The sequence below is a fragment of the Micropterus salmoides genome, unplaced genomic scaffold, assembly GCF_014851395.1.
Source record: "Micropterus salmoides isolate LMB-PRFRI ecotype aquatic unplaced genomic scaffold, ASM1485139v1 Ms_hic_scaffold_7, whole genome shotgun sequence".
NCBI classification, from domain to species: domain Eukaryota; kingdom Metazoa; phylum Chordata; class Actinopteri; order Centrarchiformes; family Centrarchidae; genus Micropterus; species Micropterus salmoides.
The window spans coordinates 22,615,464-22,641,292 of record NW_024044459.1 but is presented as its reverse complement, the minus strand read 5'-3'; the positions used below and the strand labels follow the sequence as shown (position 1 = coordinate 22,641,292).

The window sequence follows — 25,829 nt, the reverse complement described above, 5'->3', positions numbered from 1 at the left end:
AAAATGACATGTGAAGGGAAATGTTATAATTGTGCGAGCTAAAAGTAGCTGGAATGTATGTCTACTTTATTTTAAATGGATGAGATATCTATTTTTCTACAATTGTTCATTTTAAGTTTTAAAAAATATATATAGCTGAATTTTGTGGCCGCATCTAGCGTCAGAAATACAGTAAGTACAGATAAATAGTGAAAAGGAAAAAAAATAATGAGATAAAATAAAAAATAGAAATGAATAAAAATAGAAGCTCAAAATGCAGACAACTAATTTTGCTGACAGTGGTGTGGTTTATAGCAGCGAAGTCAGCAAAGTGTAGTATATAAAGGAGTAACTAGGCCTATATGTAACTATACCATGTACACCAGAATAGTATTGTAAAGTACTGTAAATAATGTGATTAAGTAATTGTACTTTGTGTCATATATTATGTATGTATATATAGATAGATAGATAGATAGATATGAATTATCTTAATAATCTTATTTTGTCATAGATTTCATGTCAACAGAATTTTATTGGACAATAAGACAAGAAATGAGAATAATGATTAGATATCTGTCTCTGAGATGATTTTCACCCTCAGGGAAATACGAGATACTGGGTGCTCTGCCCTTCCCTTTCAGTGGTAGAAGGACAGAGGTAGGACCTACAGGTTATCTGTCCTAAGGTATTTAAATAGTTCCTTGTCAGTGAGCTTCATAATAGTGTTTTTATGGACTAATGCTGCTATTCTTGTGACTCATGTATGTTGTTCTACATTGTGTGTGTGTTTGTGTGTGTGTGTGTATATATATATACTGCAGTAGCACGCTCACACGATGGCGCTGTTGCCGTCACGTGCCGCTCGGTCCGCCCTCCACGGGGGACTCTTGAACGCCTGTCGTGTTTTTGTCGACTGCTGCGGCTGTTTCCCGGACAACCAAGGAGCGACAACAAATTGGAGATGGGAGCAAGTTAACAACACACCAAGTAACGAAGACGATAGTTAACGGTAAACATACAAAGCCAGTTACCAGACGGTTTGTTTTGGTAAAATGTAGATCATTGGCTCATGTTTATTTCGTATCCAACATGCTTAAGAGCTAAAATAAAAAGTTTCACCACAACTCATCTGTGTGTGAGGTGCTGGGATAAAAGTGAAACGCCATAAAGTTGCGTTACATTAGCGGTAGTAATTCTCTGTACACATGAGTGAGGTGTGTGTCCGGGTGGCGGTCCGTATCCGTCCCCTGCTTCCTAAAGAAGTCCTTCACAACCACCAGGTGTGTGTGCGCGTGGTGCCGGGCTCCGAACAGGTGATGCTCGGCTCAGACCGACTCTTCTCCTTCGACCACGCGTTTGGACCGACTGCCAGCCAGGATGAGGTGTACGAGTCCTGCGTCCGGCCCCTGGTGGAGTCCCTGGTCGACGGCTACAATGCCACCGTCTTCTGTTATGGACAAACTGGGTCAGGGAAGACACACACACTCGGAGGAGGGAACTTGGGTAAGTTGTACAGAGCGCAGGTGGCAGTTTTCATAATCTGTAATTTGCAGTTGTACCATCTTACAGATGTATTAGCGGTTTGACCCAAAAAGTCTCTTCTGATGTTTCACTCTGGACTTTGCAAGATGTACTTTATAACTCTGTGTCTCTTCCCTCCAAATCCTTTCTCAGATGATGAGGGAGGAGTTATTGACCATGTGGCCCAGGATGTGTTCTTGTTCCTGGGTGAGAAGATGGGGAACAGCGATGGTGTGGAAGCCACTGTGCGGGTCTCATATATGGAGCTGTATGGGGAGGAACTGAGAGACCTGCTGGAGCTGCACACCATTCACAAGGAGCTTCATATCAGAGAGGATGAGAGGGGAAACACAGGTATTTTTACTGTCAAGCAAATGTGACAAAATATATTTTTATTTTTCACATACATATATATATATGAGGAAATAAGCTTAAAGGCTTTTCCTAAAAACCAAACATGAGACAGTTTGTTACACACGTGGATTTTGTCCTCATATCCACTCTCCAGCCATTTGTTGACACCAATCCTACTCAAGGACAAGCCTACATTCATTGCATCACAAAGTTGTCCATTCATGCTACTAGTGCCCCTTGTGACATCACTAGAGCTGCAGTAGGCGTTATATGCAATCAGTCAAAATCACAGGCTGTTTAGTCCTTCCCATGAGTAGCACTAAACTTAATGTGTAAAATCGGTGGCGTTCCCAGTTAATGAATGAGAGACATTATTTCACAGAGGATGACTGCCCACTGGGGGAAGTAATATTCCAACTGTGTGTAACAGCGTTTTGTTAAAAAAGATGTGTGTTTTTTATTTTTGTTGTGTTTCTAGTGGTGGTGGGAGCCAAAGAGGTGGTTGTCACCTCAGCAGAGGAGCTACTAAGTGTTCTCGAGACGGGCAATGCCCTGCGCCACGCTGGCACCACGGGCATGAACGATCATTCCAGTCGCTCTCACGCCATCCTCACCCTTCAGCTTGTCCAGAGTTGCCACAAGAAAAACTCTTCCCTAAAATCCGTCCGCTCTTCCAAACTCTGTCTGGTTGACCTAGCAGGCTCGGAGCGTGTTGGAAAAACTGGCAACACCGGGACACGGCTCAAAGAGTCTGTTCTCATCAACACAGGCCTGCTCGCGCTGGGCAACGTCATCCGTGCCCTCTCTGACCCTGTGCGAAATCGCCGTGGTAACAACTGCAACAGTGCACACATACCCTACCGTGATGCTAAGATCACCCGTCTCCTCCGGGATTCACTGGGAGGCACCGCCCATACGCTGATGGTGGCGTGCGTGAGCCCCTCCCACCACAGTGTAGCTGAGACTCTGAGTGTCATGCAGTTTGCTTCCAAAGCCCGTCACATTCGTAACCGTCCTGGAGCAACGTCTACTCACACAGAGGCTAAAACATGTCCCACAAGTTGGGACCCCGGTGAGGCTCGACTGGGCGAGCTTGAGTATGAAGTACAGACACTGAGAGAGCTACTGAAAGAGAAGGAGAGAGAGGTGGAGATGAAAAGGGAGAGGGCAGCTGGAAGAGGTGAAGAGGGGGACAGCTTCAAACAGCCCAGTCAGATGAGGATATCTGACCCAGATAAGAAGATGAACCAAGAGGTACCATCACAGTACCGCCTTTTGGCACAGGAAGCTGCAGCCCTGCTTGCAAATATCCCAGGCCCCGCTCCAAGTCACTCTTTCACGCAGCGATTGCAGGATTGGCAGGAGAGACTGACAGCTGTCAGTCATTCACGCCAAGATGATGATAAGGGGTGTTCAGAGGGGGATGGAGACCAACCACTCCATGTTACCATATTAAAGCTCAGAGAAGAACTCAACAAATGTAAGGTAATGATAACTAGTGGAAAAAGAATGCCATCCAGTGTTTGTGCAATTATTTGTACCAAACGAAGATGTTTTCTGCCTGCAGATGTATTTAATTGAAAATGGTATTTTGACACACATGATGCCTTTAACAAATATTGCACCTCCTGCGATTTCAAAACTGCAGTAGGCCATATTGTGATTTCAGTACTGTGCATGCTGGGTCACTGGCACACATTAAGCCATCATTGAAGATATTTGTTACATCTGAGTTTTTCCCTTTACTACAAGTCAAAATGTGATGATCTTATCACCTAAGACAATGGACAAGCTACATTGACTTTTACAAAATCAAAAGGAGGGCTGCTGAACTTATCATAAGATATCCACAAGACTAGGTAAAGAAAAAGCTCAGATTACCCTCCCCCTGTCTCTTTGTCTCTCAGGAAGCTCTCACCATAGAGGAACAGCTGTTGGAGCAGAAAGATGCAGAGCTGAGACAGGCCCACAAAGAAGTAGAGAAACTCCTTCAACAGAGCGAAACACACCGTCAGGCCTTCGAGGAAGAAAAGGAACGTTCTCGTATACAGGTGAGGACAGGAAGAGTGCAGCTCTAATACAGTAGAAAAGGACACTAACACCTTCAACATTGTAGGTCATCTGCAAAAAAACCCTCAAAACTGTCCAAGAATGACATCTGGACTGGTTGTTCATTGGTTGTTTAAATCTATAAAGTCTGTGTGCACATTTGTGTGTGTGAACGTTTTCAGACTGAACACCTTGTGGACCAGCAGATCCTTATAAGTCGTCTTCGCAGCGACCTCATGACCTTTAGGGGCGCAACCTCAGGAGCAACAGTGGAAGCAGGGGCGTATGAGAACTTAAGCCAGAGACCCCACAGTGTCCCGCTGATCAGACACAGCTGTGTACACGGGCCTCCCAGGAGGGTAGGTAGCTGCACTGTTTTGTTCTGTGTGTGTGTGCGTGTGTGTGTAATTGTTTGTGTGTTTATCTGTTGTTCCAGTTGCACTTGACCTTTGCTTGTGACTTTGATTGTCGTAGTACTAAAGCATTTTGCTGCATACACGCACCCTGTTTCTCATGCATAGGCATATTTCTCTCTGAATGCACGTGTGTTTGTAGATTCACTCCAGTCCCCCGGCCTATTCACTGGAGAGGGTGATGGCAGCCTTTAAGATGCGTGGCCACCTCCTGCTGGCGGAGATTGAGGAAAAGGATGAGGTGTACTGTCCGTTCATAAAGCAACAGGCAGAGGCCAAAGACAGAGTTCAAGAGAAGGAGGAGGACATCTTAGAGGGCAAAATGGGATTTAGGTGAGAACCGGTATAATACAAGCCTACTGGTTCTTTCTCTGTCAAGCCACCAGTTATTTACTACATTGAATACAATTTCAGCCTGTGAGTCAGATGAAAAAGTTCTTAACAAAACAGCTTCAAATGATTAATTAATAATAAACTAAATAATAAAATAGTAATAATAAACTTTTATCAAGATGTGTAATGCAAGGATTGTCTTTACGCCATTAAAGTGGCATTTTCGTAAGGTGTGGTAACATTTATTCTTTACCCCCTCTCTCTTTGGATAGCAGTGACCCTCCGTGCACCGATGTGGGGATGGAGACACAGCAGGGGGTCCATCATTGGCAATCCAGTGACACCCTATAATTTTGGTGTCAGGGATGATTGCATTTGATGCAGTCAGCCACATTCCCAACAAAGCACTTGTCACTTTTTGATGCACCCAAGTCACATATCACACATACCCTGAATGCTGTGCTCAGGGTACACAATGAACTTTTCGCTTTCACCTTTTTTATACATGGTTCCGCCAGTAGAAACATTTAAATGACAGCAAAAATGTCTTAATTGTGGTAATTTTCACAATAATAATAATAATGGTTCCATCTGCAGCCTCTAAATATAGTCCTGCATTTAAGTACAGTGCATTGCACATGGTATATGCAATTTTGTTAATTAATTAAATGTTGTACAACCAGCACCAAGCTGTTGCAAGATGCTGTTTCACAATAACTACACTAATAGCTGTGCCATTGTGCGCCTCAAAGTGGTCAAACATCCCACAGTCTCCCTATGTATGCAGTGCAAATTCATATGTCCCCGGGAGGGGTGGGGGTATTCTGGATACGTGGCAGGGGGCACAACCCTGTTTCCGACTGTACCACAGAAATAGAAAAAGTGCTTGACCCTAAGTAGTTTCATCAATAATCTTTCCGAAAAAGCAGTTTTTCGTAAAGCAGTGAGTTAATCTGAAATAATCCGATAATGAAATATTGTGTCATTACTGCAGGCGTTCTTTAAACCGAACATGGACCAGCCGGCAGAAGAAATCAGCTCTGAAAGAGAAAAAGTCTGGACTAGACCAAGCATCTAATGGAAATTCATTAGTACAACAGCATCAGCAAGCCACAGGTATATGTTTACGTCAATTTGACCTTTTGCCGCCTTTTGTTTTTCTGTCTTTCTTTTGTATTGATAGGGGCATGCTTTCCTTTAGTTATTATGTCCAACAGGTTATTTCTTTCTCATATTGCCAGTTGCTATTCCTTCTCAGGGACCAAGGACACCCACGCAAAACAAAGCCAAATGCGGAAGGCGAGACTCAGAACCAGTGTTACTCAGAGAAGGATCCGAGATCTGTCAGTCAACATGCGCATGAAAGAGGAGCTCATCAAAGAGCTTGACAAAACTGGTATGTTTATATAATTACAAACTGTGAACTCATGTATTCCAATGTCTTTTGGATTGTATTTTGAATCAACCTGTTACACTGAGTCAAGAACAATAGAAATCCTTGGCTGATTTGTTTGTGTATCAGAGCAAGTGTGAGGAATTTTGTGTCAGCCAAAGTCGGTCAAAAACATTCTTGAGTATTGATAAGAATTTCCTGCAGCTTCCCGAGATTTCTGCTGAATGAACGTATTAATTCAAGGACAGCTCCAGGCAACACCAGCGAATCATAACATAATAGTTTCAAACCTTGGACTGTATGTAGATGTGTTGTACTTTTGAGCAGAATTTGCATCTCTAAATGTGTGTTTTTGTCTGACAGTCAGGGAGACCCAAGCAGCAGACAGACATGGCAGACACAGTGGCGAAAGTAGAGAAGCCGACATGTTGGCAAGACTTTCCATGCAGAGCCAGCAGGTCAAAGCAGAGGTGTACCGCAGCCTGCAGCACATGAGACTGCAGAGAGCACAGCTTCAGACCAGCCTCAGGCAGCAGAGAGAGACCAGTGACAACAACCAAGAACTTGACCAAAACGGGGTTAGTTGTACAAACAAAAAAAGAAAGATAAATATTCGCATGGAACACGTTATCTAGACAGTCCAATAGGAACAGAGTACTTCAGTTTAGTCTCGTGTAGACCTCCATGTTGGCTCTGTTGATCCAAAACGTATTTAGTTGATGGAGCAAAATGAGCAAATTCCCAACACAGTTGTATTTATGATCACTTTGATTGATATTGGACTCTGAGCCAGTTAAGCTAGGAATCTTTGTGGAGAAGCAATAGTCTATCCACACCATGTAAAACAACTTTTGTTAGTGGTCTTCTACATCTACCTTTTTGGTTTAAATAAAAATCAGATTTTATTATTTTAAGATCAGTTTGACTAAACTATTACCACCCTGATCTAGGTCCAAATGAAACCTTGGTGGAAGGCACCTTGAGTATGCATAGCATCCACACATCTCAGTTGAGTTAGACTTATGGGAAAAATACAGCTGACAATCAGCATGGGTAAATCATAAATGAATCCTTTTGAGTAAATGAGTTGGGTTTTTTTTATAGGAGCAAGTCGCGGGAGATTTGATTGCGTACAAAAGCAATAACCAGGAGGAGTCAAAGGAAAAGGTAAACAAATTCTTAAAAAGTGTGTTTTTCTTTTTCTCCCCACAAAAGACAGAGTTTCTTTTGTTTGCAACCTCTCCTTCCCCATTACCATTAATTTTTCTGTCACCTCCCTCCTTCTTAACCCCTTCCCGCTCTTTGTCTTGCCCCTTTTTTCACTCCTGGGTCCTCCTTGTTCTTGCTGTAGATGCGTGAGAGTAGCTGGCTGGAGGAGGAGGAGGAGTGGGTGCTACAGAAGAGAGCAGAGCTGCAGGAGGTGGAGGAGGAGCTGAGGAGGAGAGAGGAGGTGATCGTGCACAGGGAGGCCTGTCTGCAACAGAAAAACAAACTGGAGATTAAGATGCTACGCTCCAGTCAGGTCAGCTTGTGTATATGTGAAGTTTTAATTGTGATTTACAAATGATTGCTATCAATGACACACATGGATTAGAGCAACATGAATTATTGAAGCTGGAATCTGGAAGTTTTTTATCTATGACTTTCCAGGCTCTAAGTCAGGACCTCCTGCATGTGTCGATGCAGTTGGAGTCTTTGGAGGAGAAGCTGCAGAGCAGCAGCAGTGTGAGGCAGACTGGAGGAATCGCCATAGAGGAATTGGAGAAAGAGAGAGTCATGCTTAAAAAGAGGAGAGACACTCTGGATGCCCAGCTGAAGGACAACAGAGTGCTCACTGTGGAGGTCAGAAAAAGAGGGAACTTTGTATGTGTGTATGAGATACAGGATGTGTGTTTATCGCTCATCAGCATGCATCTATCTTCTTTTGTGCACTTTGTGTATGTCATCATGTAGGAGGAGCATTCCCTGCTGCAGCTGGAGGAAGCTATTGAAGCCCTGGATGCAGCTCTGGAGTTTAAAAACCGCTCCATCCAGGACAAACAGAAGAAGCTGATAATCACAGACTGCTCTTCACATCGGTCACAAAGCACTGAACCCGCCCAACTCTGTGATGTCATCAGGAAGCTGAAGGAGCTCACAACACCTGAGGCTTCGGAGCTGCTCGTCAAATATTTCAACAAGGTAAGCTAAAATACACACGTGTGGATATACGCAACATTCAGCTGTACATAAAAAGCACAAATTCTAGCTTCTTTCCAAGTACCTGAATGCTATCTGTCTGTTTTTCCTAGTGGATTCTAACACAGCCAGACAGAAACTGAACACTGACATATTCTCTTTCTGTTGCAGCTGGAGATGTTTCTCCTTTTCTCTTCCTCCATTATTTACCTCTCTCTCTCTCTCTCTCTCTCTCTCTGTGTGTGTGTGCTTCTGTGAAATGCAGCTGCACTATTTCTGTAATGCTAATTAAATTACAGTCCCTTCCAAAAGTATTGGAACGGTAAGGCAAATTCTGTTGTTTTTGTTGTTCACTGAAGACATTTGAGTATGAGACAAGAGTTCAGAATTTCAGTTCGAAATTTCATTTAGTGGTATTCTCATCTAGATGTGTTAAACATCTGAAATTCTGAACTCTTGTCTCATGACATTGGGACTGTATATCTCCTCCGTCGGTCTGCTCCCCTAACGCTCCATACTGTGCCCTTTATCCTTTCAGCGGATATGCGTTATTAACATTATAAACCATATCAACTTCTTTTCCAAAGGTTTATTGCACCATGTTATTTTATTATACCATGCTTAGCTGCCTCCGACCTGTTTTGCTACCCTTGTTTTTTCTCTGCTGGTGTGAAAGTAAACAAAGGTACAAGATTCAGCCAGTATGTTTGTAATTATTGTATCATGTTATAATAACATCAGTATCACTCTCTCCAGGTTGTTTGTCTTCGTGAGCGGGAGCGCCACTTGCATTTGCGTTGTGAAGAGCTGGAGCTTCATGCTGGAGAGCAAGAGGCGGTGGTGAGAGAGTTTGAGGTCGCCATGCAGCGCCTGGCCCTGGATGCAGACCGCAGGCTCACCCAGCAGCACCGAGATCACCAGAGCAACATCCAGCTACTGCTGCAGAAACTTAAAGGTGAGGACATTAGATCAACCTTGACAGAACCATTTACATGTGAAATATTTGGTTGTGTCACTCTCCATAATATTTATACAGAATTTTTTTCATGAATATTGCAGTTTCATTTCCTTCTGTCTCACCGTGTGTGTGTGTGTGTGTGTGTGTGTGTGTGTGTGTGTGTGTGTGTGTTTAGAGGGTGGTTCTGGAAAGGCACAGCAGGCTATCCAAGACAGACTGCAGCATCTAGAGAAAGAGTTGTTTTTCTACAAAAGCTCCAGCCGACAGCTTAAAAAAAAACTCAAAGAGCTTCTTGGTGACACCCTACACCCTGTCAATCAATCTTCACACTTGCAGGAGCACAGACAAACACACAATACGCACACACATGCAAGTGCAAGCGAACCCCAGACGTGCACTGAAGAGGTACAGACGAGGACACATATTCCAGTAACATACACAAAGATACACACTGAACAAATAGATAAAAAGACACACAGCGATTCACATGTGAAGAGACACGCACACCAGACCCCCTGTCTCTCCTCATCGTCTGACCTCCAAACACGCAAAAAGACAAAAATGCCCCAATACAACCAGATACACACACAACCCAAGGGGGGTAGTGAAAGAGGGGCTGGTCAATCTGGGGAAAGTTTAGAGATGACATCAGTCCGTTTGTGTCGTAGAGAGCTGAGACAAATCTCTCCAGCTGACCTGCAGGTCTGTGGTTCTGCCACAAGGAGGCGCCAGTCTGTTGTGGACACAAGCACAGAGTCAATATTAGAGGACTCCATAGAAGTGCCCTGAAACACTGACAGATGAAGATGCATCATTTGCAGATCTATTCAGTGGCTTTACGTACATCATAGTACCTGACTTAGCAGCAGGGGTGTGTACAGCAGATTCCAGTTAGGGGCTAAAAATGTGTGTCATGAATAGCCGATGGAAAAAAACTCATCTTAAGTATCTTGTGAAAATGTTCATGTATTGAGAGAAAACACTTAATTTAAGGACACTGAGGTCAGTGAGAAGTTCTCACAGGCTCATTAAATTACTTCACTAACCAAAGTATTGGCCACTATTTAATGCATGTCCATATTCAGAATACACTAAAGAATGAGACGAATGTGTGTTAAGTTGAAACGTTTTTGCTCAGTTTTTAGGAAATATGTCCTTTTGTTAAACATGCCCATACTACTGTCAGTAAATTACATGTACAAAGAGAAATTTGCGATTATTGAGTTTTGTCTCAGTTCTTGCCACGCCCAAATACAACACTGCACATACACATGTTTTGGTCCCCTCAATGATTTGGGGATTTTGAGTTTCAAGCTGTTGTCCTAGATAAATATATATTATATTGTCCTAAATCTTTTTCACATAACTGCATTGAATAAATAAATTATATCCTGGAGTTGTTTTGAGAAAGGGGTATTTATCATAATACAGTAGCTCACTTTAAGGTTATTACCATCTGCAACCACTGCATTGATTCTCCCCCTTTCACAAATACTATAAGTTTAAACAATATAATAAGTTGGGGGAAAACATGTTCATCAACCTGTTGTTAAATGTAATCAAATAGTGTCTCGTGAAGAGAAGTGCTTTTGTCTTTCGCCTTTGCACTGTTTAGCACTTAAAATGGCCAGTAGATCAAGTGTTCTGCACTATAACAGTAATATAAAGCTTGGTCGTGTATTTTATGCATTTTTTTTTTTTTTGTTACAAATGATTTGTATCTGCGTGCACTATGTAATGTGAGTTATATATTGATTTGTTGTGTAAATTATTTTTACATGGGTGACTCTTATTACAGATCCTTATTATTAAATGAACTAATATGTATATCTCGCTGTTTTGCCTTTATTGTATGGGCTCATTCCAATAGATTAACCCCTGGAGCCGAAAGTGTGCATCCCAATGTACGACATGGTGTAAATAGTGTGAACAATGTGACAAATTGCTTAAAACTACCATACTTATCATACTTTTATTTTAAAAATGGGGAAAGACTGTTACACATTTGATGGTTAATTTCTGTCACTAACTAAATTAGAAACATAATTTAACCTTTACAAGTCAGTTTTCTTGTGTTAATTTGATTGAACATAACCATTTATAAATATGTAATACATAAATTCAATAATCTATTATTTAATATGTTGTCTACCTGACAGAGCCACAAAATCAGCTCTTACTTGAGGCCTAGCTTTCCGAGAGCTTTCAGCTCTGTGCTTTATTGGCATGAACGTTTCATTTAAACAATGTTGCCAAAGCAGTTTGCAACAAAATCCAAAAAGTTTACAGTTGAATATGACATAACCAGATTAATCAAATCAAGACCATTCAGTTTAGCAGTTATAAATTTAAATTATTCATTGAATTATTCATTAATCATAGTGTGATGGTGAATTACTTTCACCATCACACAGTCTTCCTCAGAGGATGGAGTTTAGTCAGCTGTCATGGTGATAAGACAGTTGTAATGACAGATATGACTTCATGAGAGGTGACATGACAAGTGACATATCACAACTGAGGGATAAAAGAAATTAATTTTAAAATCTTACACAAAATCAATCCTGTAAATTCTGTAATATCCAGATATGTGGATGTTGATAGCTCCTGGTTCTTTTGTGCACTGATGAAACATTTATCCATCTTTTCTTTCAGTGTGATTCTACAAAGACATTTTGGTCTGATTTAAATTGTTTCATTTTCTAGCCCCCCATGTTCACTTATAACGTTTCTCTCAAGAAAGTACTTTGGTAACTTTACAGGGAAAATCTTTCTCACATACACAGAAACTCATAACCCTCAACCTTCAGTTCCTGGTTTTTTAAGTTGAATTTAAGTCACTTCTCAAATCCCTTAAGAAAAGCCACAGATTTATAGACTGTTAGAAAAATGTATTTGATGCACTTCCTTGACACCATATCGGTTACTTTATCCTCTGTATATTGTCATTGTACAATAAATTTACCCCTTTAGTATCGTGCATTTGTTTACCATCTGTATGTATTTATCACTTTTTCTACAGTTGTTTATATCTGATAAGGATTAGGAAAAAGTGTATGTATGTTTGTTCATGTAGGTCCTTTTGTGTGTGTATATATCTGGCTATTAATGTAATTTATGATAAATGAAGTTGAAGAGAAAAAAAATCACAGCTGAGCAAACTATTAGAGGACAATTAATGATTTGCTTTAAAATCAGATTCTGGCAGAAAACAGTGTATAGACGCCACACAATATACAAAGTACACATTACAGATCGGATAACTACATTAATAATACATTTCTGAGGTGATAGCAGGGTGCAGTCTCCAATCGGAATCCCAGCCTTTACTCTTTTTGGCCCCAGTGGGCAGCTGTACTCAGGCAGTTGCTGATAGCAAACCAACGGTAACAGACGGTACTCTCACGAACAGGTGAAAAGTCTTCTTTAGATACTTTTCTTGTGAGTACATACTCTTCAAAAACCAGTCAGCGACTGTAATAAACATAAAAGGTCAACGTAAGTCCGTTAATGTGTTTTTGACTGTAACGCATCACTACTTTTGCACTTGTTTAGAAGCTAACAAAATCGGCTAACACAGTTGTGCGTTGTAGAGCTAACGTTAGCTAACAACTTGCTGCTATGTAATGCTAGCTGCGTCTGGCACCAGATGCTAGCTACTATGCATGTAACATCATGACTGCCTATTCTGGATAGGCATACTAACTGTATATTCTGTTGGTAAAACTATGTAGGCCAAGATAAGGTGATATTTGTATTTGAAAAGAACCTGCGACAAAAAGCTAACGTTAAGTTGTTGTTTTCAAGTTATCCTAACTGTATTGTTCTTTATCTCCTTTTTTTGTCATCGGTTAGTTTTTCTTTTCGCTATGGCATCGTCTGCAATGATCACTGTACCCACCACCGCCTCCCGCTTCGCCCTGCTCCAGATAGACTCGGATTCGGATTCGGACGCCTCCGATGCGGGGAAGACCATCACCAAAGGTGGACGGGACTCCTCCGGGAAGCCCCGACAAGGAAAGGCAGGAGCAGCTGGGGGGAAAGCTGCTCATTGCAACGACAAGAAGAAAGACAAAAAAAAGAAGAAGAAGGAACAGCAGCAGACCGAGGCAAATGAGGTGAGTGAAAGAAGCATCTCACGACTTACGTTTTGTGACAGACATCAATCGTGATTGTGCTCCTCTGTTGTTTCACTTCACCTGAACTGAAACTGCAGAGGGTGGTTTTACAAAGAAACCGATTGTGTTCTTTGTTTTGTTTGGCTCTCAGCTGTTTAGAGCAAGTGTTGGCACTCAATAAATGAATTAATCTCATCTCTCTCTCTCTTTCAATCAGTTACGTAATCTGGCCTTCAAGAAGATTCCTCAGAAGTCTTGTGCCCCACCTCCGTGTATGACACTGTCAGGAATAGCAGGTGAACTTCTCAGTCCTACATCTGGGGACCACAACATGCCTGCAGAGGGGTGGCAGCAGTGGAAGCAGAGGGATGAGCAGGTAATACTAATGATAATAATAAACTTTATATAACACTTTTCAAAACAAAGCTAGAAATCGCTTTAGAAAAAAAAGTCGTCTTATGTGAATGTGTTCACTCGCACAGGCTTTACTTGGTTAAAAACGTGAAATGACATTACAAGTCGCGGTGGATATTTTACAAGCACAGACCAGGTAACGTTACAGCAACATTGAACACAGGGTGCAAATGTTAGTTTGGGTTGTTTGAGTTGTTTGATAGACTGCGTCATTAACAAGCAAGCGGCTCACCTGCTGCTGTGATAATGGATCACGGGTGGAAAAATACGGTAAAGAGATGACAGCGCAGTCTGCTGAAGCCTCCCTACGCTGCTATTTCTTTGGGTGGGTGATTTGCAGGCTAATCAAGCTGATGGAGCCACGAAGAGAAGCTAAAATAGGAATAATGTACTCTGTTTTTTGGTTTTATTGAAGAGGCAGGTTTTTTGCTTTTTGAACATGCATAGAGAAAGTTACAATAGTCCAAACAGGAGTTAATAAAAGCATGTATGACCGTCTCTATATTTCTAGTGTATAGATATGAACTGATCTTATAGATTTTTCCCGAACTGCAGGAAGCAAGACTGGACAATAACCATGCTTGTTCAAGCAGAGGATGTTTTCATAGATGATGAAGCCCAGATGTTGTGAAGCCTAAGCATTAGCGGTGCCGATGATAATTACCTCTGCAGGATTTTTTGGGCCAAACATGATAACAGAGAGATACATTTGAGTTTTATCTGTGTAGGAATGGAAGCTCACATTAACCCTGTGGATGACATACCGCAGGGGTAATATGTAGAGAAAGAACAAGAGTGGTCCGAGGACAGCCCCCTGAGGTACCCCGCGGCTCAGCTTCACAGAGGGTGGCAGTGAGTGGCCAATGGCTACATTCAAGATCTAATCTAGCACTAGACTGTTAAATTCAGCAGCAGAGGACTGGCTGAGGGGCTGTGTGCAGCAGTATGAGCCAGAAGCTGGGTATTCAAACTTGTCCCCTCTTTTCTGCTCCTGTTACTGAAAACTTGTTGGAGGACATAAATCTTGTGTTACAGGCATTAGAGAGCAGATGCATGAAATGTATGTCTCTCCCTGATATAACTGTATTTCCAGCAGCTCATGTCTGACCTTACAGACAGCACTAACACGTGTCTCACATGGATGTTCTTTCTCATCTGTTTTCCTCCTCCCTCCGTAGATGACCAGTGAGCTATATGAGGCCGACTTGGAAAAGGCTCTGATTCTAAGTAAACTGGAGTTTGAACAAAATAAACAGGTACATTTCTATAATTTTTTGATTATGAAACATGTTCATTTTGAGATGTTGCAGACCCATGTGAAATCACATCAACCTGAAGGATTTAACGCAACATATTTAAATACAAAATAAATTGGCTCTTGGTCGAGTAGTTTTTTTTCTCCCATTTTATATTAGCCCTCAGTATGTTTGGCCCGTTTCTCCACCTGTTTTTATGATTTTCTCTGAAGGTAACAGGATTCAGGAGGTACTTAAGACAATCAACGATTCAGTAAAGGTTGTGCTACAGGAAACATTCATAGGCATTCATAAGCCGATGCCTCAGTATAGGCAAGGTGGCATAAAGCCTGACCAACTAGACAAACTGAAATAAGTAATTTATGTTTAGTTTTTTACTGTGGTGCAGTCAGCTGATTGCTGCAAATACCACCATGGTCACCTGGATTTGGAGGATGATCACCAGACTATGTTTGCAAGCAAAGCTAGATTTTAATGCACTGCCCACCCTAATACTTCAGAAAAAACTATACCATTGATGGTTTCCTAATCCTGAATGTTATTTAACTCTGACAGAACTGGATTAAAAAGTACTGCGATTAAAGCTTAGTCTTTGAATAGAAGTTTTTATTGGCTTGGTTCTTGATTCAGTCTCGGGCTCTTTTGGACTCCTGACTTCAGACTTGTCTGTGTTCAGTCTTCAGTTTTGACAGTCCTGTCTGTATTTACAGTATGTGCATTAGGGCTGGGCAATAATATTGTATTTCATATTGCTTTATCTTTTTACAAATTTCTGTTGTCTAATTAAAGGATCTCAAGCAAATTCTAATTAAAAGAAAGCTCTTTGTTTCATGCCACGTGTAACACAGTTAATTGCATTTAACATTTTAACTATATTTACATAATTCTGTATGTGGTTTTGCATATTTTGCCTTAAAGTTTTCAATTTCATTTCAAAAAGTTTGCAGATAGCCTGGTCAGCGTAGAAAGATTTGTACACATGAATCAGTTTTACAGTATCAGTTTTACTGGGCTGTTAACCATTCATTCGTGTTCCCGTTGATGAAGTTGCAAGTTCTCCTTGTAAAAGTGAAGTGATTATGAATAGGCTGAATCATCACTCTTATAAATTCATCATCTGAAATTTAGCTGGAGGCCATTTTACAGGGAAAGACTTTGTGTGCGATTTAATATAACAGAAAAATTGTGTGTGACGCTCTCTTCTCTATGTGTGCATATTCTGTGCCATTTTTTTGTAAATAGTAATTCTAAGTTAAGAACCTTCACTATAAGTAATATAATCTGCTTTCACTCAGCACAACAACACAAACGCTTCCTCGCCAAAGTCACGAGGAGGAAAAGAGGGCGGAGGGAAAAAGGAAAAAAAGAAGAATCAGCAGGCAAAAGACAAAAAGACAGTTTCACTGCAGGACTTCCAGGCTGAAGGCAGTGCAGGTGAGAGAAACGTAACGATCCGTTTCAAATGCCATTAAATTAGGATCTTGTGTGGCTGCAGTCTATAGCTCAACATGCTCCTCAAAATAATATTTACGTCAATGTACTTTGTCTCTATTGCAGAACATTTGAGTAGGAAACAAGAAAAAGAGGTGAACGAAACATCTTTTTATCCCCAATCATAAAGTTGTACTCTTGTCAAATCAATGGAACACATTTGAAAGTCAGTCTCTTATTAATCCCTATCGTATATAAATATAGAATGCCTGTAAATTATATGCACAGAGGTTTGGGATTAAATGTCATGTATGGTGTGGCACGTCCCTATTAAAAAAAACTGACTTTATTGCCATCCAGGACACCAGAGCGGCTAACGTGGCATTGGCAGTCGGGCAGGAGGAGCGTTTTTTCAATAAGCTCGAGGATGACGTCAGTCGGATTGTCCAACAGGAGAAGAGACGTGAGCAGTACTCCAACAGCCAGGGACAAGAAGTCAGCACGTCCACAGAACACGAACCGGTGAGCAGACGGGTAAAACACACCCATGAACAAACATTCATCCAGCTGTTTGTTAGACTCGGGTATGAACATTTTTACCTGGCCTGTCAGCTATACAGCTTAAAATTCTACAGTCAGAGGTGGATTTCCTTTTCACACACTTTTACCACATTTTGATTTATTATTTTTTCTCTCCAGGGTACCCGCGGGGTCTTAAGTATTAAAAAAGTCTTAAATTTCAGATTCCAAAAATAAGGCCTTAAAAGTCTTAAATTTCATTACCAAAGTATTGCATTTCATTTACCAAGGTCTTACATTTTTTCTTGTCCTTTCGTAGGACTTAATTAATGCCGTAACGTCATAAATGAATACTTTGTGTGTGTGAGACTTAATAATATACTCCATTTGGTGTGACTCTGATGGTATACGGCAGTACAGGTAACGTTACTGTTCACGTCAGTGTTCAGCTTTATGCTCTGGACTGTGAAGTGTTCGCGGTGCACGAGCTCTGGCATCCAGCTCTGTGCGAATCAGTCAGTTGTTAGAAAAGAAAACGTCTCTGACGTGCTACTAACGTTAGCTCGATGAGTCAGAATGGGCAAGTGTCTGAAATTCAGAAAGCCAGAGATACGAACAAGTTGGCGGACGAGGCTGAGGGCAGTGACGGTGAGGTTAGCACAACAAGCTGATCGGCATGCGAGAGGGTGTTATGCCGAGTTTTGCCTGCCTGCGGAGAATTCACCTCCAAATAATGCTTTTAAATGCTATAATGTTCTTCATCAATGGTGATAAATGATTCAAAGTATATATTTTATTGAACGTTTAGAGTCTTTAATATTTTAATACACTTAGTAGAAGTACCATTCCTTGACATTCAGTAAATATAGCCTATGTGGTGATAACGCTGTTTGATCAATGAGCACAGCAAAGTGTCTGACAAGGACCTAAAGAGGTGGATGCATAATTCGGCAGATGAAATTTTGTAGGCTACCTGCCGAGATTTGCATCCACCTCTTTTCTCAGCATAAATTACTGTTAGCACCCGCGAGGTGCATGCAGTTTTCGGCAGGCAGGCAGAACTCGGCACAACACCTGTCACACTGTGGCGAGCGCTAATGGAACAGCAGAGCTGGAAGACCCGCTGCAGGTTACTGCTCAGTTAATGCTACAACAGCAACAGAGAGACAGGTGTGTATGAGACGAGGACCATGTCTGTGTGTCGTCTTGCGCCGCTGTTGTAGGCAAACATGATGTGAATGGAAACATCAAACTAACGCACATTAAACTTACATCACCCAGACGTGCCAATCACAAGAACGAGGGAAATACAAACTGGAGCCCAAATCCTTTTCCCCTTTGCTTTCAAGCCAATACTACTGCAAAAAACTGCTCAGAAAAATAAATGGAACACTAAAATAACACATCCTAGATCTGAATGAATTAAATAATCTCATTAAATACTCCTTTCTTTACATAGTTGAATGTGGCGACAACAAAATCACACAAAAATTATCAATGGAAATCAAATTTATCAACCCGTGGAGGTCTGGATTTGGAGTCACACTCAAAATCAAAGTGGAAGACCACACTACAGGCCGATCCAACTTTGATGTAATGTCCTTAAAACAAGTCAAAATGAAGCTCAGTAGTGTGTGTGGCCTCCACGTGCTTGTATGATCTCCCTACAACGCCTGGGCATGCTCCTGATGAGGTGGCGGATGGTCTCCTGAGGGATCTCCTCCCAGACCTGGACTAAAGCATCCGCACATGGCGTTGGTGGATGGAGCGAGACATGATGTCCCAGATGTGTTCAGTTGGATTCAGGTCTGGGGAACGGGCGGGCCAGTCCATAGCATCAATGCCTTCCTCTTGCAGGAACTGCTGACACACTCCAGCCACATGAGGTCTAGCATTGTCTTTCATTAGGAGGAAGCCAGGGCCAACCGCACCAGCATATGGTCTCACAAGGGGTCTGAGGATCTCATCTCGGTACCTAATGGCAGTCAATCTTGGTGTTCTCTGGCAAATGCCAAACGTCCTGCATGGTGTTGGGCTGTAAGCACAACCCCCACCTGTGGATGTCGAGCCCTCATACCAGCCTCATGGAGTCTGTTTCTGACCGTTTGAGCAGACACATGCACATTTGTGGCCTGCTGGAGGTTATTTTGCAGGGCTCTGGCAGTGCTCCTCCTGCTCCTCCTTGCACAAAGGCGGAGGTAGCGGTCCTGCTGCTGGGTTGTTGCCCTCCTACGGCCTCCTCCACGTCTCCTGATGTACTGGCCTGTCTCCTGGTAGCGCCTCCATGCTCTGGACACTACGCTGACAGACACAGCAAACCTTCTTGCCACAGCTCGCATTGATGTGACATCCTGGATGAGCTGCACTACCTGAGCCACTTGTGTGGGTTGTAGACTCCGTCTCATGCTACCACCAGAGTGAAAGCACCGCCAGCATTCAAGAATGACCAAAACATCAGCCAGGAAGCATAGGAACTGAGAAGTGGTCTGTGGTCACCACCTGCAGAATCACTCCTTTATTGGGGGTGTCTTGCTAATTGCCTATAATTTCCTCCTGTTGTCTTTTCCATTTGCACAACAGCATGTGAAATTGATTGTCAATCAGTGTTGTTTCCTAAGTGGACAGTTTGATTTCACAAGAGTGTGATTGACTTGGAGTTACATTGTGTTGTTTAAGTGTTCCCTTCATTTTTTTGAGCAGTGTATATTTCAAGCAGCATTTAGATGCTTTAGAAAAACAGAACAGGATGAATAATCACTGAAGCAATTGGCATAATATAGTACTTTACCTTACCTAGCCAAGGTGTAACTCATACCACACAATTTGTTTGTTATTTTTGATTTCACCCCTTAAGAGTGCACAAATATTGTATTCATTTCGTAGGTGTCATTTACACTGTGGATATGTTCTGAAAAATGGCTTGCAACAAGAAATGTTAAAAAAACAAATAAATACTTTGAGAAAGGTTTATTTGCACGATAAGAAAACATGCAATGCATTTTAAAGATAAAGCTAAAAAAGCTAAAAAAATCTGAATCACTTTATTTACATAAAGACAATTCTACCATAAATTGGTGCAGAAAATGTCTCCAGAATGCAGGAAATTAAGTGTTTAGTACTCAAAATTTCCTAGGGGACCCCCAGACCCCCATTTAAATATATTTCAGCATTGAATATTTTATCAAATAGTGTTAAAATATCTTCTTGCCTTGTTCTCGTGAACCCAATATTGTGAATTGTGCATGTAAGCTAAGAGTTTTGTCACACTCCTAATCTGAACCCTTATGTCCCCACCACTTTTCAACACAAAGCGACGTCCTTGATTCATTTTATCTTATCAAGTTATCTTATTAAGTACAAACACACCCCAAAAAGCTATAATGTGTTAAACGTATGAACGTATTATAATAAAATGTTTTATTAAATTCATGTAACTTCCTTAATAATATTCTCGAGCTTAAAATTAATACAGATTTCCCATTAAACGGCAGTGAAGTTGGTATTAAATTTAATCCTAGGTGGTCTTAAAAAGTCTTAAATTTACATTTGAGAATCCTGGGGGTACCCTGTCTCTCTCTATTTCACACTTAACGTAGGGCTGGACGATATGGCCAAAAACGTTATCACGATAAAAAGTTTCATATCTTTCGATATCGATAATTTTCACGATAAGTCTCAAATTGTTATTTCTTTCGAGTTTAAAGGCTGATTTTTGCTTCTGAGTGAGTTAGTTGAAGAAACCTGTTGGTTAATTGTGGTTTAAACTCTTCTTTATGGGCAACACTTGAGGCCAAACAGTGGATAACTTCACAAACCAGAGGATTTGAGCATTCAAAACATTGTCAAAAAATATGTAAATGCTCCGTATTTGTATAGCGCCTTTCTAGAAGTCTAGTCTTTTTGACCACTCAAAGCACTTTTACACTACATCTGCATTCACCAGTCAAACACATTCATACACTGAGCCTAAGTGCTCAAACAGAAACTAACATTCACACACATTCATACACTGGTGGAACAGCCGCCAGGTGCAATTCGGAATTCAGTATCTTGCCCAAGGACACTTCGACATGCAGCATGGGGGAGCCGGGGATTGAACCACCAACCTTCCGATTAACGGCCAACTCGCTTTAACTCCTGAGCCACAGCCGCCCGGACACAATGCACGTGTAAATATAAGTAAAAAAAACTCAAGTACAAGCTTTTTCCAGTCCTTTTTCCTCAACAAAATAAACATCTTAATAAAAAATAATTCCTAATTCGTGTATGTTTCAAGTGAATAAAATCCAACATTTATTGAATATAACTTGCTCTTTTCTCCCTGTCCTTCCCATTAGGACCCCCGAGCAGAGCAGCTGAAGTATGAGCTGGAGAAGAAAGACCAGGAAATCCTTAAGCTAAAGAAGACCATCTCGCAGTGGGAGGTCGGCAGTATGAGCAGTTTCCACGTCATTCTATAATTTCACACTGATCTGCCAGAAATATCTATTTATCACATATTGCATACAAATATATCTGTAGACTCATGTATTTTAACAAGTTATTTGAGGACACACAATTGACATGCAATTATGATCATATTTTTAAATAAAACTAAAAAGGGCCTGTGTCCACCAAAGCGTTTATCAGCTGAAAAAGCCACCTGCTCTTCTGAAAACGGCTACTTGGGAGTGCTAGGGTGCGCTTTGGAGGCGCAGCGTTTTTTTCGGCTGAGACGCTTTAGTTGCTATGATACATAATATCCGTGGAGGTGATGTGCTGAAATAACTCCGCGAGGAGGCACATGGTTTCGTTCAAGAGCTGAGATGGCTCGGTGTGGTGTTTGTCCCGCCCTTACTGCACTGTGATTGGGCGGCTGGCTAAAAAGTGAGCACTGCATTTTTCCTAAAGTTGAGCATTTTTCAACTCTTGGTGACTGGGCAAAAAACGGGCAGCGTGGAAAAGACGCTCAGCACCTCGTCACACAGCTGGCATTTTTACCATCTCAAACACTGTGTTCCCATTGCAATGAATTGAAAAAAGGCCTCAGTAAAAAACTCTTTGGTGGACACACTAAGACTTTAATCTGTTGTCAGAGGATCAGAACTGCCCATTTGCTGCTGTAGACTGCAGCCTTTTTTAAGTGACAGGTAATGATTTACTGAAAAGAAAATGAGGACATGATAAAATGTGCAAGAAATGGCTGAGATGAGGTGGTGAGAAAGAAAGTACCATCTGTTGAGTATCAACCTCTGTTTCCCTGTGAACTTGAAATGTTTTAGAGTGATCTCTCTCAAATCATGGAGGCTGTGTACTCCAGTAGTGACAGGTTTCCAGTCTGAAAGAAATGTATAAACGTGTCTACTGCTTAAACCACTTTGTCCACACGGTCTGCCTGTTGTTCTTGCTCTTCAACTCTACAGGTCAAATACAAAGAGGTGAAAGCAAGAAATTCCCAGCTGCTTAAGATGCTCCAACAGGGAGAGAGTGAGTTGAGCATAATTACACTTGAAGTCTTGCGTTTCTTTCTTTCCTGATGGAGATTTAATGTGATCTGTCTGATGTTCTGTGACGTTTCTAACCTCCCCCCTTCAGTGAAAGATAAAGCAGAAATCCTTCTACATGTAGAAGAGCTACTACACATAAAAGAAGAACTGTCCTCACAGGTGTGTTGCATAAACATTAAGCAAGGGGAAAATGAGTGAGTGAGATATTTCTACATTTGTCTGCATTTGATTAAAAAACTTGTTTGTTTCTAAGGTAACGTTACTACACGCTGCCCTTGAACAAGAAAGGTCTAAAGTCAAAGGTCTGCAGTCAGATCAACCAAAACATCAGGTGAGTTCAAATGATCCCAATGAGAAGCCGTGTGTGTGTGTGTGTGTGTGTGTGTGTGTACACGGGTGTATGCACTTGCATGCATGTTCATTCTTTCCCTGTGTGTAGACCAGAGAAAAGGCAGCCAGTAAGTCAGGTGCGGTGAGAGAAGTTACAGTGTAAGAACAGAACAGACACAGCACAGAATTTCAATGATAAGAGTACAATGTATTTTATTACTATACCCAGCTGAAGTCAGGGTCAAAGTAAGCTTAGTTTAAGTTAACTTTAATAATGCCTTGGAGCATTTCATTTTATTTTTTTAAGGTTTAGTGAAACTTAAACTAGTAAAAAATGTGGGTTTTATTTAATATTTTTTCCACTACGTATCTTTTAACTTGAGCGGATACAATACTTTGTCATACTTATGTTATAAATAATTGTATACTTTCTGGGCTTTTCTTGTTGGCAGGGAAACAAGAAAGGGAAGAAAGGCTCGGAGACAGATCTATGAAGGTTTCAAAAGGAAAAGACCTTAAAAGCAAAATTAAATGAACAAATGAAGAAAAACGCTACTGATCACAATCAGGGTTCTTTCTTTCTTTTTTGCTTTGACTCATGTCAGCATATAATGCATGCCCCCGTAATTACACACACACACACACACACACACAGGACACACTCCAGACATAGCAGAAAGTATTACACAGTTGAACAAGAATACAGAAGCTTTTGAAAATTATTAAGTTTAAAGTTTGTGTTGAACTGGTGGCTTGGCACAGAGGGCTGCTCTCTGCAGGCTCATCTAACTGTTGAGGGCCGTGTGCCTGAGCTGTCTGTGGGGTGTATTGCTGAAATGACAGATGTGAAATGTTTGTTTTTGTCACTGTTAAGTAAATAAAATACTTTTTCAGTGAAAAAACATTGTTTTTTTTGTTTTTTTTAATATTTGTAGTTAAAGGTTCAGTGTGTACGTTTTAGTGGCATCTAGTGGTGAGGATTGCCACTTGCAACTAACGACTCAGCTAGCACTCACCTCTACATTTCCAAGAAGCTTCGGTGTCTGACACGCCACGTCGGCTCTTGTGCTAAATAATACGTGTGGTCCTCCATTTGTCCAAATTTCACACATCTTACTTCTAACAAACCAGACTACTTATCTGTACGTATTCAACATAGTGACGAAATGCACTCTGTAAAGCAGTTTGTCTGTTTGGGCTACTGTAGACACATGGCTGCACAACATGGAGACTTCCATATCAGAGGACCCGCTGTGTATGTGGATAAAAATGGGTCATAGGTAATAATCAAGGTAATAAAAATATAATGGTTCATTATGTAGGGTCTTTATACACCACACAGTTATGTATATTGCATTTCTGTGAATTAGATCCTCCTAAATATTATACACTGGGCATTAAAGAAATTACCTGTCCATGACTTGCAGGCACTACAAACTTTAATAATAATCATCATAGAGAGCACTTTTCAAAAACAAAGTTACAAAGTGCTTCACACAAAGCAGCAAATTAAAAATCTACAAATTATAAAAATTACGAGATTTTTTTTGATAAACAAATGATTTCTGGTAATGTAAGATAAAATAAAGATTTGGAAACAGAAAAAGACTATTTAAAGAAAATAAAATCAGGATAAGCTCTCTGACAAAAGTATGATCTAGGAAGAGGTTTTCTTAAAGCCCCCCTCCAACCGGGGTGGAGGCAGATGTAAACATTTGGGGCTTAGCTGAAACCTAGGGTATTCTGTGGGTGTACTGTCCCAGGGAGATTTTTTTCTCCCATTTACAGCAGCTATATGCTCTATTTGTAAAACTGTTCGAAATAATAGCCTAAATATCTATATGTCATTTGGGAAAAACCTGATAGTTGCCCAGGAAATAAATTTTCCTGTAGAGCCTACATCTTATTTTGTATTTAGTTGTTTTGTTCTCCAACTGTCTTCATCATTGTGAAATCATCACACAACGAATGTTGAGGATGACATATTTTCACTCTCGCCACTTAAAAAGAGGCAAAAATTGCCGGATGTTACAATTTTTAAGTTGCATATCACAGGTAGGGTAGATAGAATTTGGTGTAAAAGCATTGCAAAACTTGAAACCTATATTTATTACACTATGCTGGACTCGAGTTCACAGAATTAATGTTTAGTTGGCAAATGTACATCTGTTCTTCAGGACTCTGAATTCATTATTTGACAAAGAACATTTACTTTACAAACAGTGACATCTGGTGGCTTGTAATTAATATCACTGATGTTATGTATAATAAAATTCTAAGAAGCCTGCATGTTAAGTGCTGCATTAAATATAGATGTTACAGAGCTAAAAGCCTAGATAAATATTTTTACTGACACAATGAATGTTCCTTTTTGGTGTAGTTTACTCCGAGCCACTGTGGGCTCAAGTTTTTAAACTTCATGGTTGATATTTATTTGATTACTCTGTATCAGGAGGAGTTCTCGTACTTGATTATGTCTACATCACTATGTTTCATTATTCTCCCCTCTTCTTATCCCACTAATGTGCTAATTTGTAAGAAGATATGTAGCTGCGCATGACATTTTGCAAAGAAAGGACAAGGACTTTAGCAAAAAAAAAAAGTAGGGAGCTGTAAAGTAAGAATGCTTTCAAAACAATACATTTTTATAGTTCATATTAATCAATTAATAAAATACGGAGTGTCTAGAAGAAAAATCAAATCAATCTTTGGTGTGACCTTAGCCTTTAAAACGGCATCAATTTTTCTAGGTCCACATGCACAAAGTCTGGGATTTTGTAGTCATAGCGTCCGGTGTGTGATTAAACAATTATATCAAACAGCTTGTTTGATATACTACATATACTACTACTAATAATCACCAATTCATGTAGTTTGAAACACAATCCTTAACTGAAAGAAACAGCTGTGTAGGAGTAATACAACTGGGTGAGGAACAGCCAAACTCAGGTAAAATTGTGAGGCTGCTGAAGACAGTTTAATGTCAAAAGTCATCCACCCATGTCAAGACTGAGCACAGCGCCAGGCACAAGGTAGTTATGCTGCATCAGAAAGGTCTCTCCCAGGCAGAACTTTCAAGGCATAGGGGGGTTTC

General features: G+C 40.9%; 2 protein-coding genes across 6 annotated transcripts; both read left to right on the top strand.

The window, feature by feature from the left end:
- The first annotated feature begins 841 nt into the window (after window positions 1-841).
- On the top strand, window positions 842-11,008 carry LOC119891945 (kinesin-like protein KIF27). Of its 2 annotated transcripts, XM_038703950.1 has the most exons (16): window positions 842-991; window positions 1,263-1,485; window positions 1,657-1,857; window positions 2,336-3,342; window positions 3,765-3,908; window positions 4,089-4,265; window positions 4,462-4,652; window positions 5,647-5,768; window positions 5,911-6,048; window positions 6,409-6,623; window positions 7,150-7,212; window positions 7,397-7,567; window positions 7,696-7,887; window positions 7,999-8,226; window positions 8,980-9,178; window positions 9,357-11,008. In XM_038703950.1, exons 2-16 carry the CDS (start codon window positions 1,299-1,301, stop codon window positions 9,968-9,970), a joined length of 3,849 nt encoding a protein of 1,282 aa, XP_038559878.1. In that variant the 5' UTR covers window positions 842-991; window positions 1,263-1,298; the 3' UTR covers window positions 9,971-11,008. The 2 variants fall into 2 exon arrangements, with proteins under 2 accessions (XP_038559878.1, XP_038559877.1); XM_038703949.1 differs by having other exon boundaries at window positions 867-1,485.
- Window positions 11,009-12,512: 1,504 nt separating this feature from the next.
- Window positions 12,513-23,637, top strand: gkap1 (G kinase anchoring protein 1). Of its 4 annotated transcripts, none has more exons than XM_038703962.1 (12): window positions 12,513-12,593; window positions 13,037-13,299; window positions 13,517-13,675; window positions 14,892-14,969; window positions 16,265-16,403; window positions 16,527-16,555; window positions 16,761-16,922; window positions 21,257-21,343; window positions 22,322-22,385; window positions 22,494-22,564; window positions 22,659-22,736; window positions 23,188-23,637. In XM_038703962.1, the coding sequence occupies exons 2-12, from the start codon at window positions 13,051-13,053 to the stop codon at window positions 23,227-23,229; spliced, it is 1,158 nt and encodes a 385-aa protein (XP_038559890.1). In that variant the 5' UTR covers window positions 12,513-12,593; window positions 13,037-13,050; the 3' UTR covers window positions 23,230-23,637. The 4 variants fall into 4 exon arrangements, with proteins under 4 accessions (XP_038559890.1, XP_038559889.1, XP_038559891.1 ...); XM_038703961.1 differs by having other exon boundaries at window positions 12,544-12,679; XM_038703963.1 differs by having other exon boundaries at window positions 12,548-12,622.
- The last annotated feature ends 2,192 nt before the right edge of the window (window positions 23,638-25,829 follow it).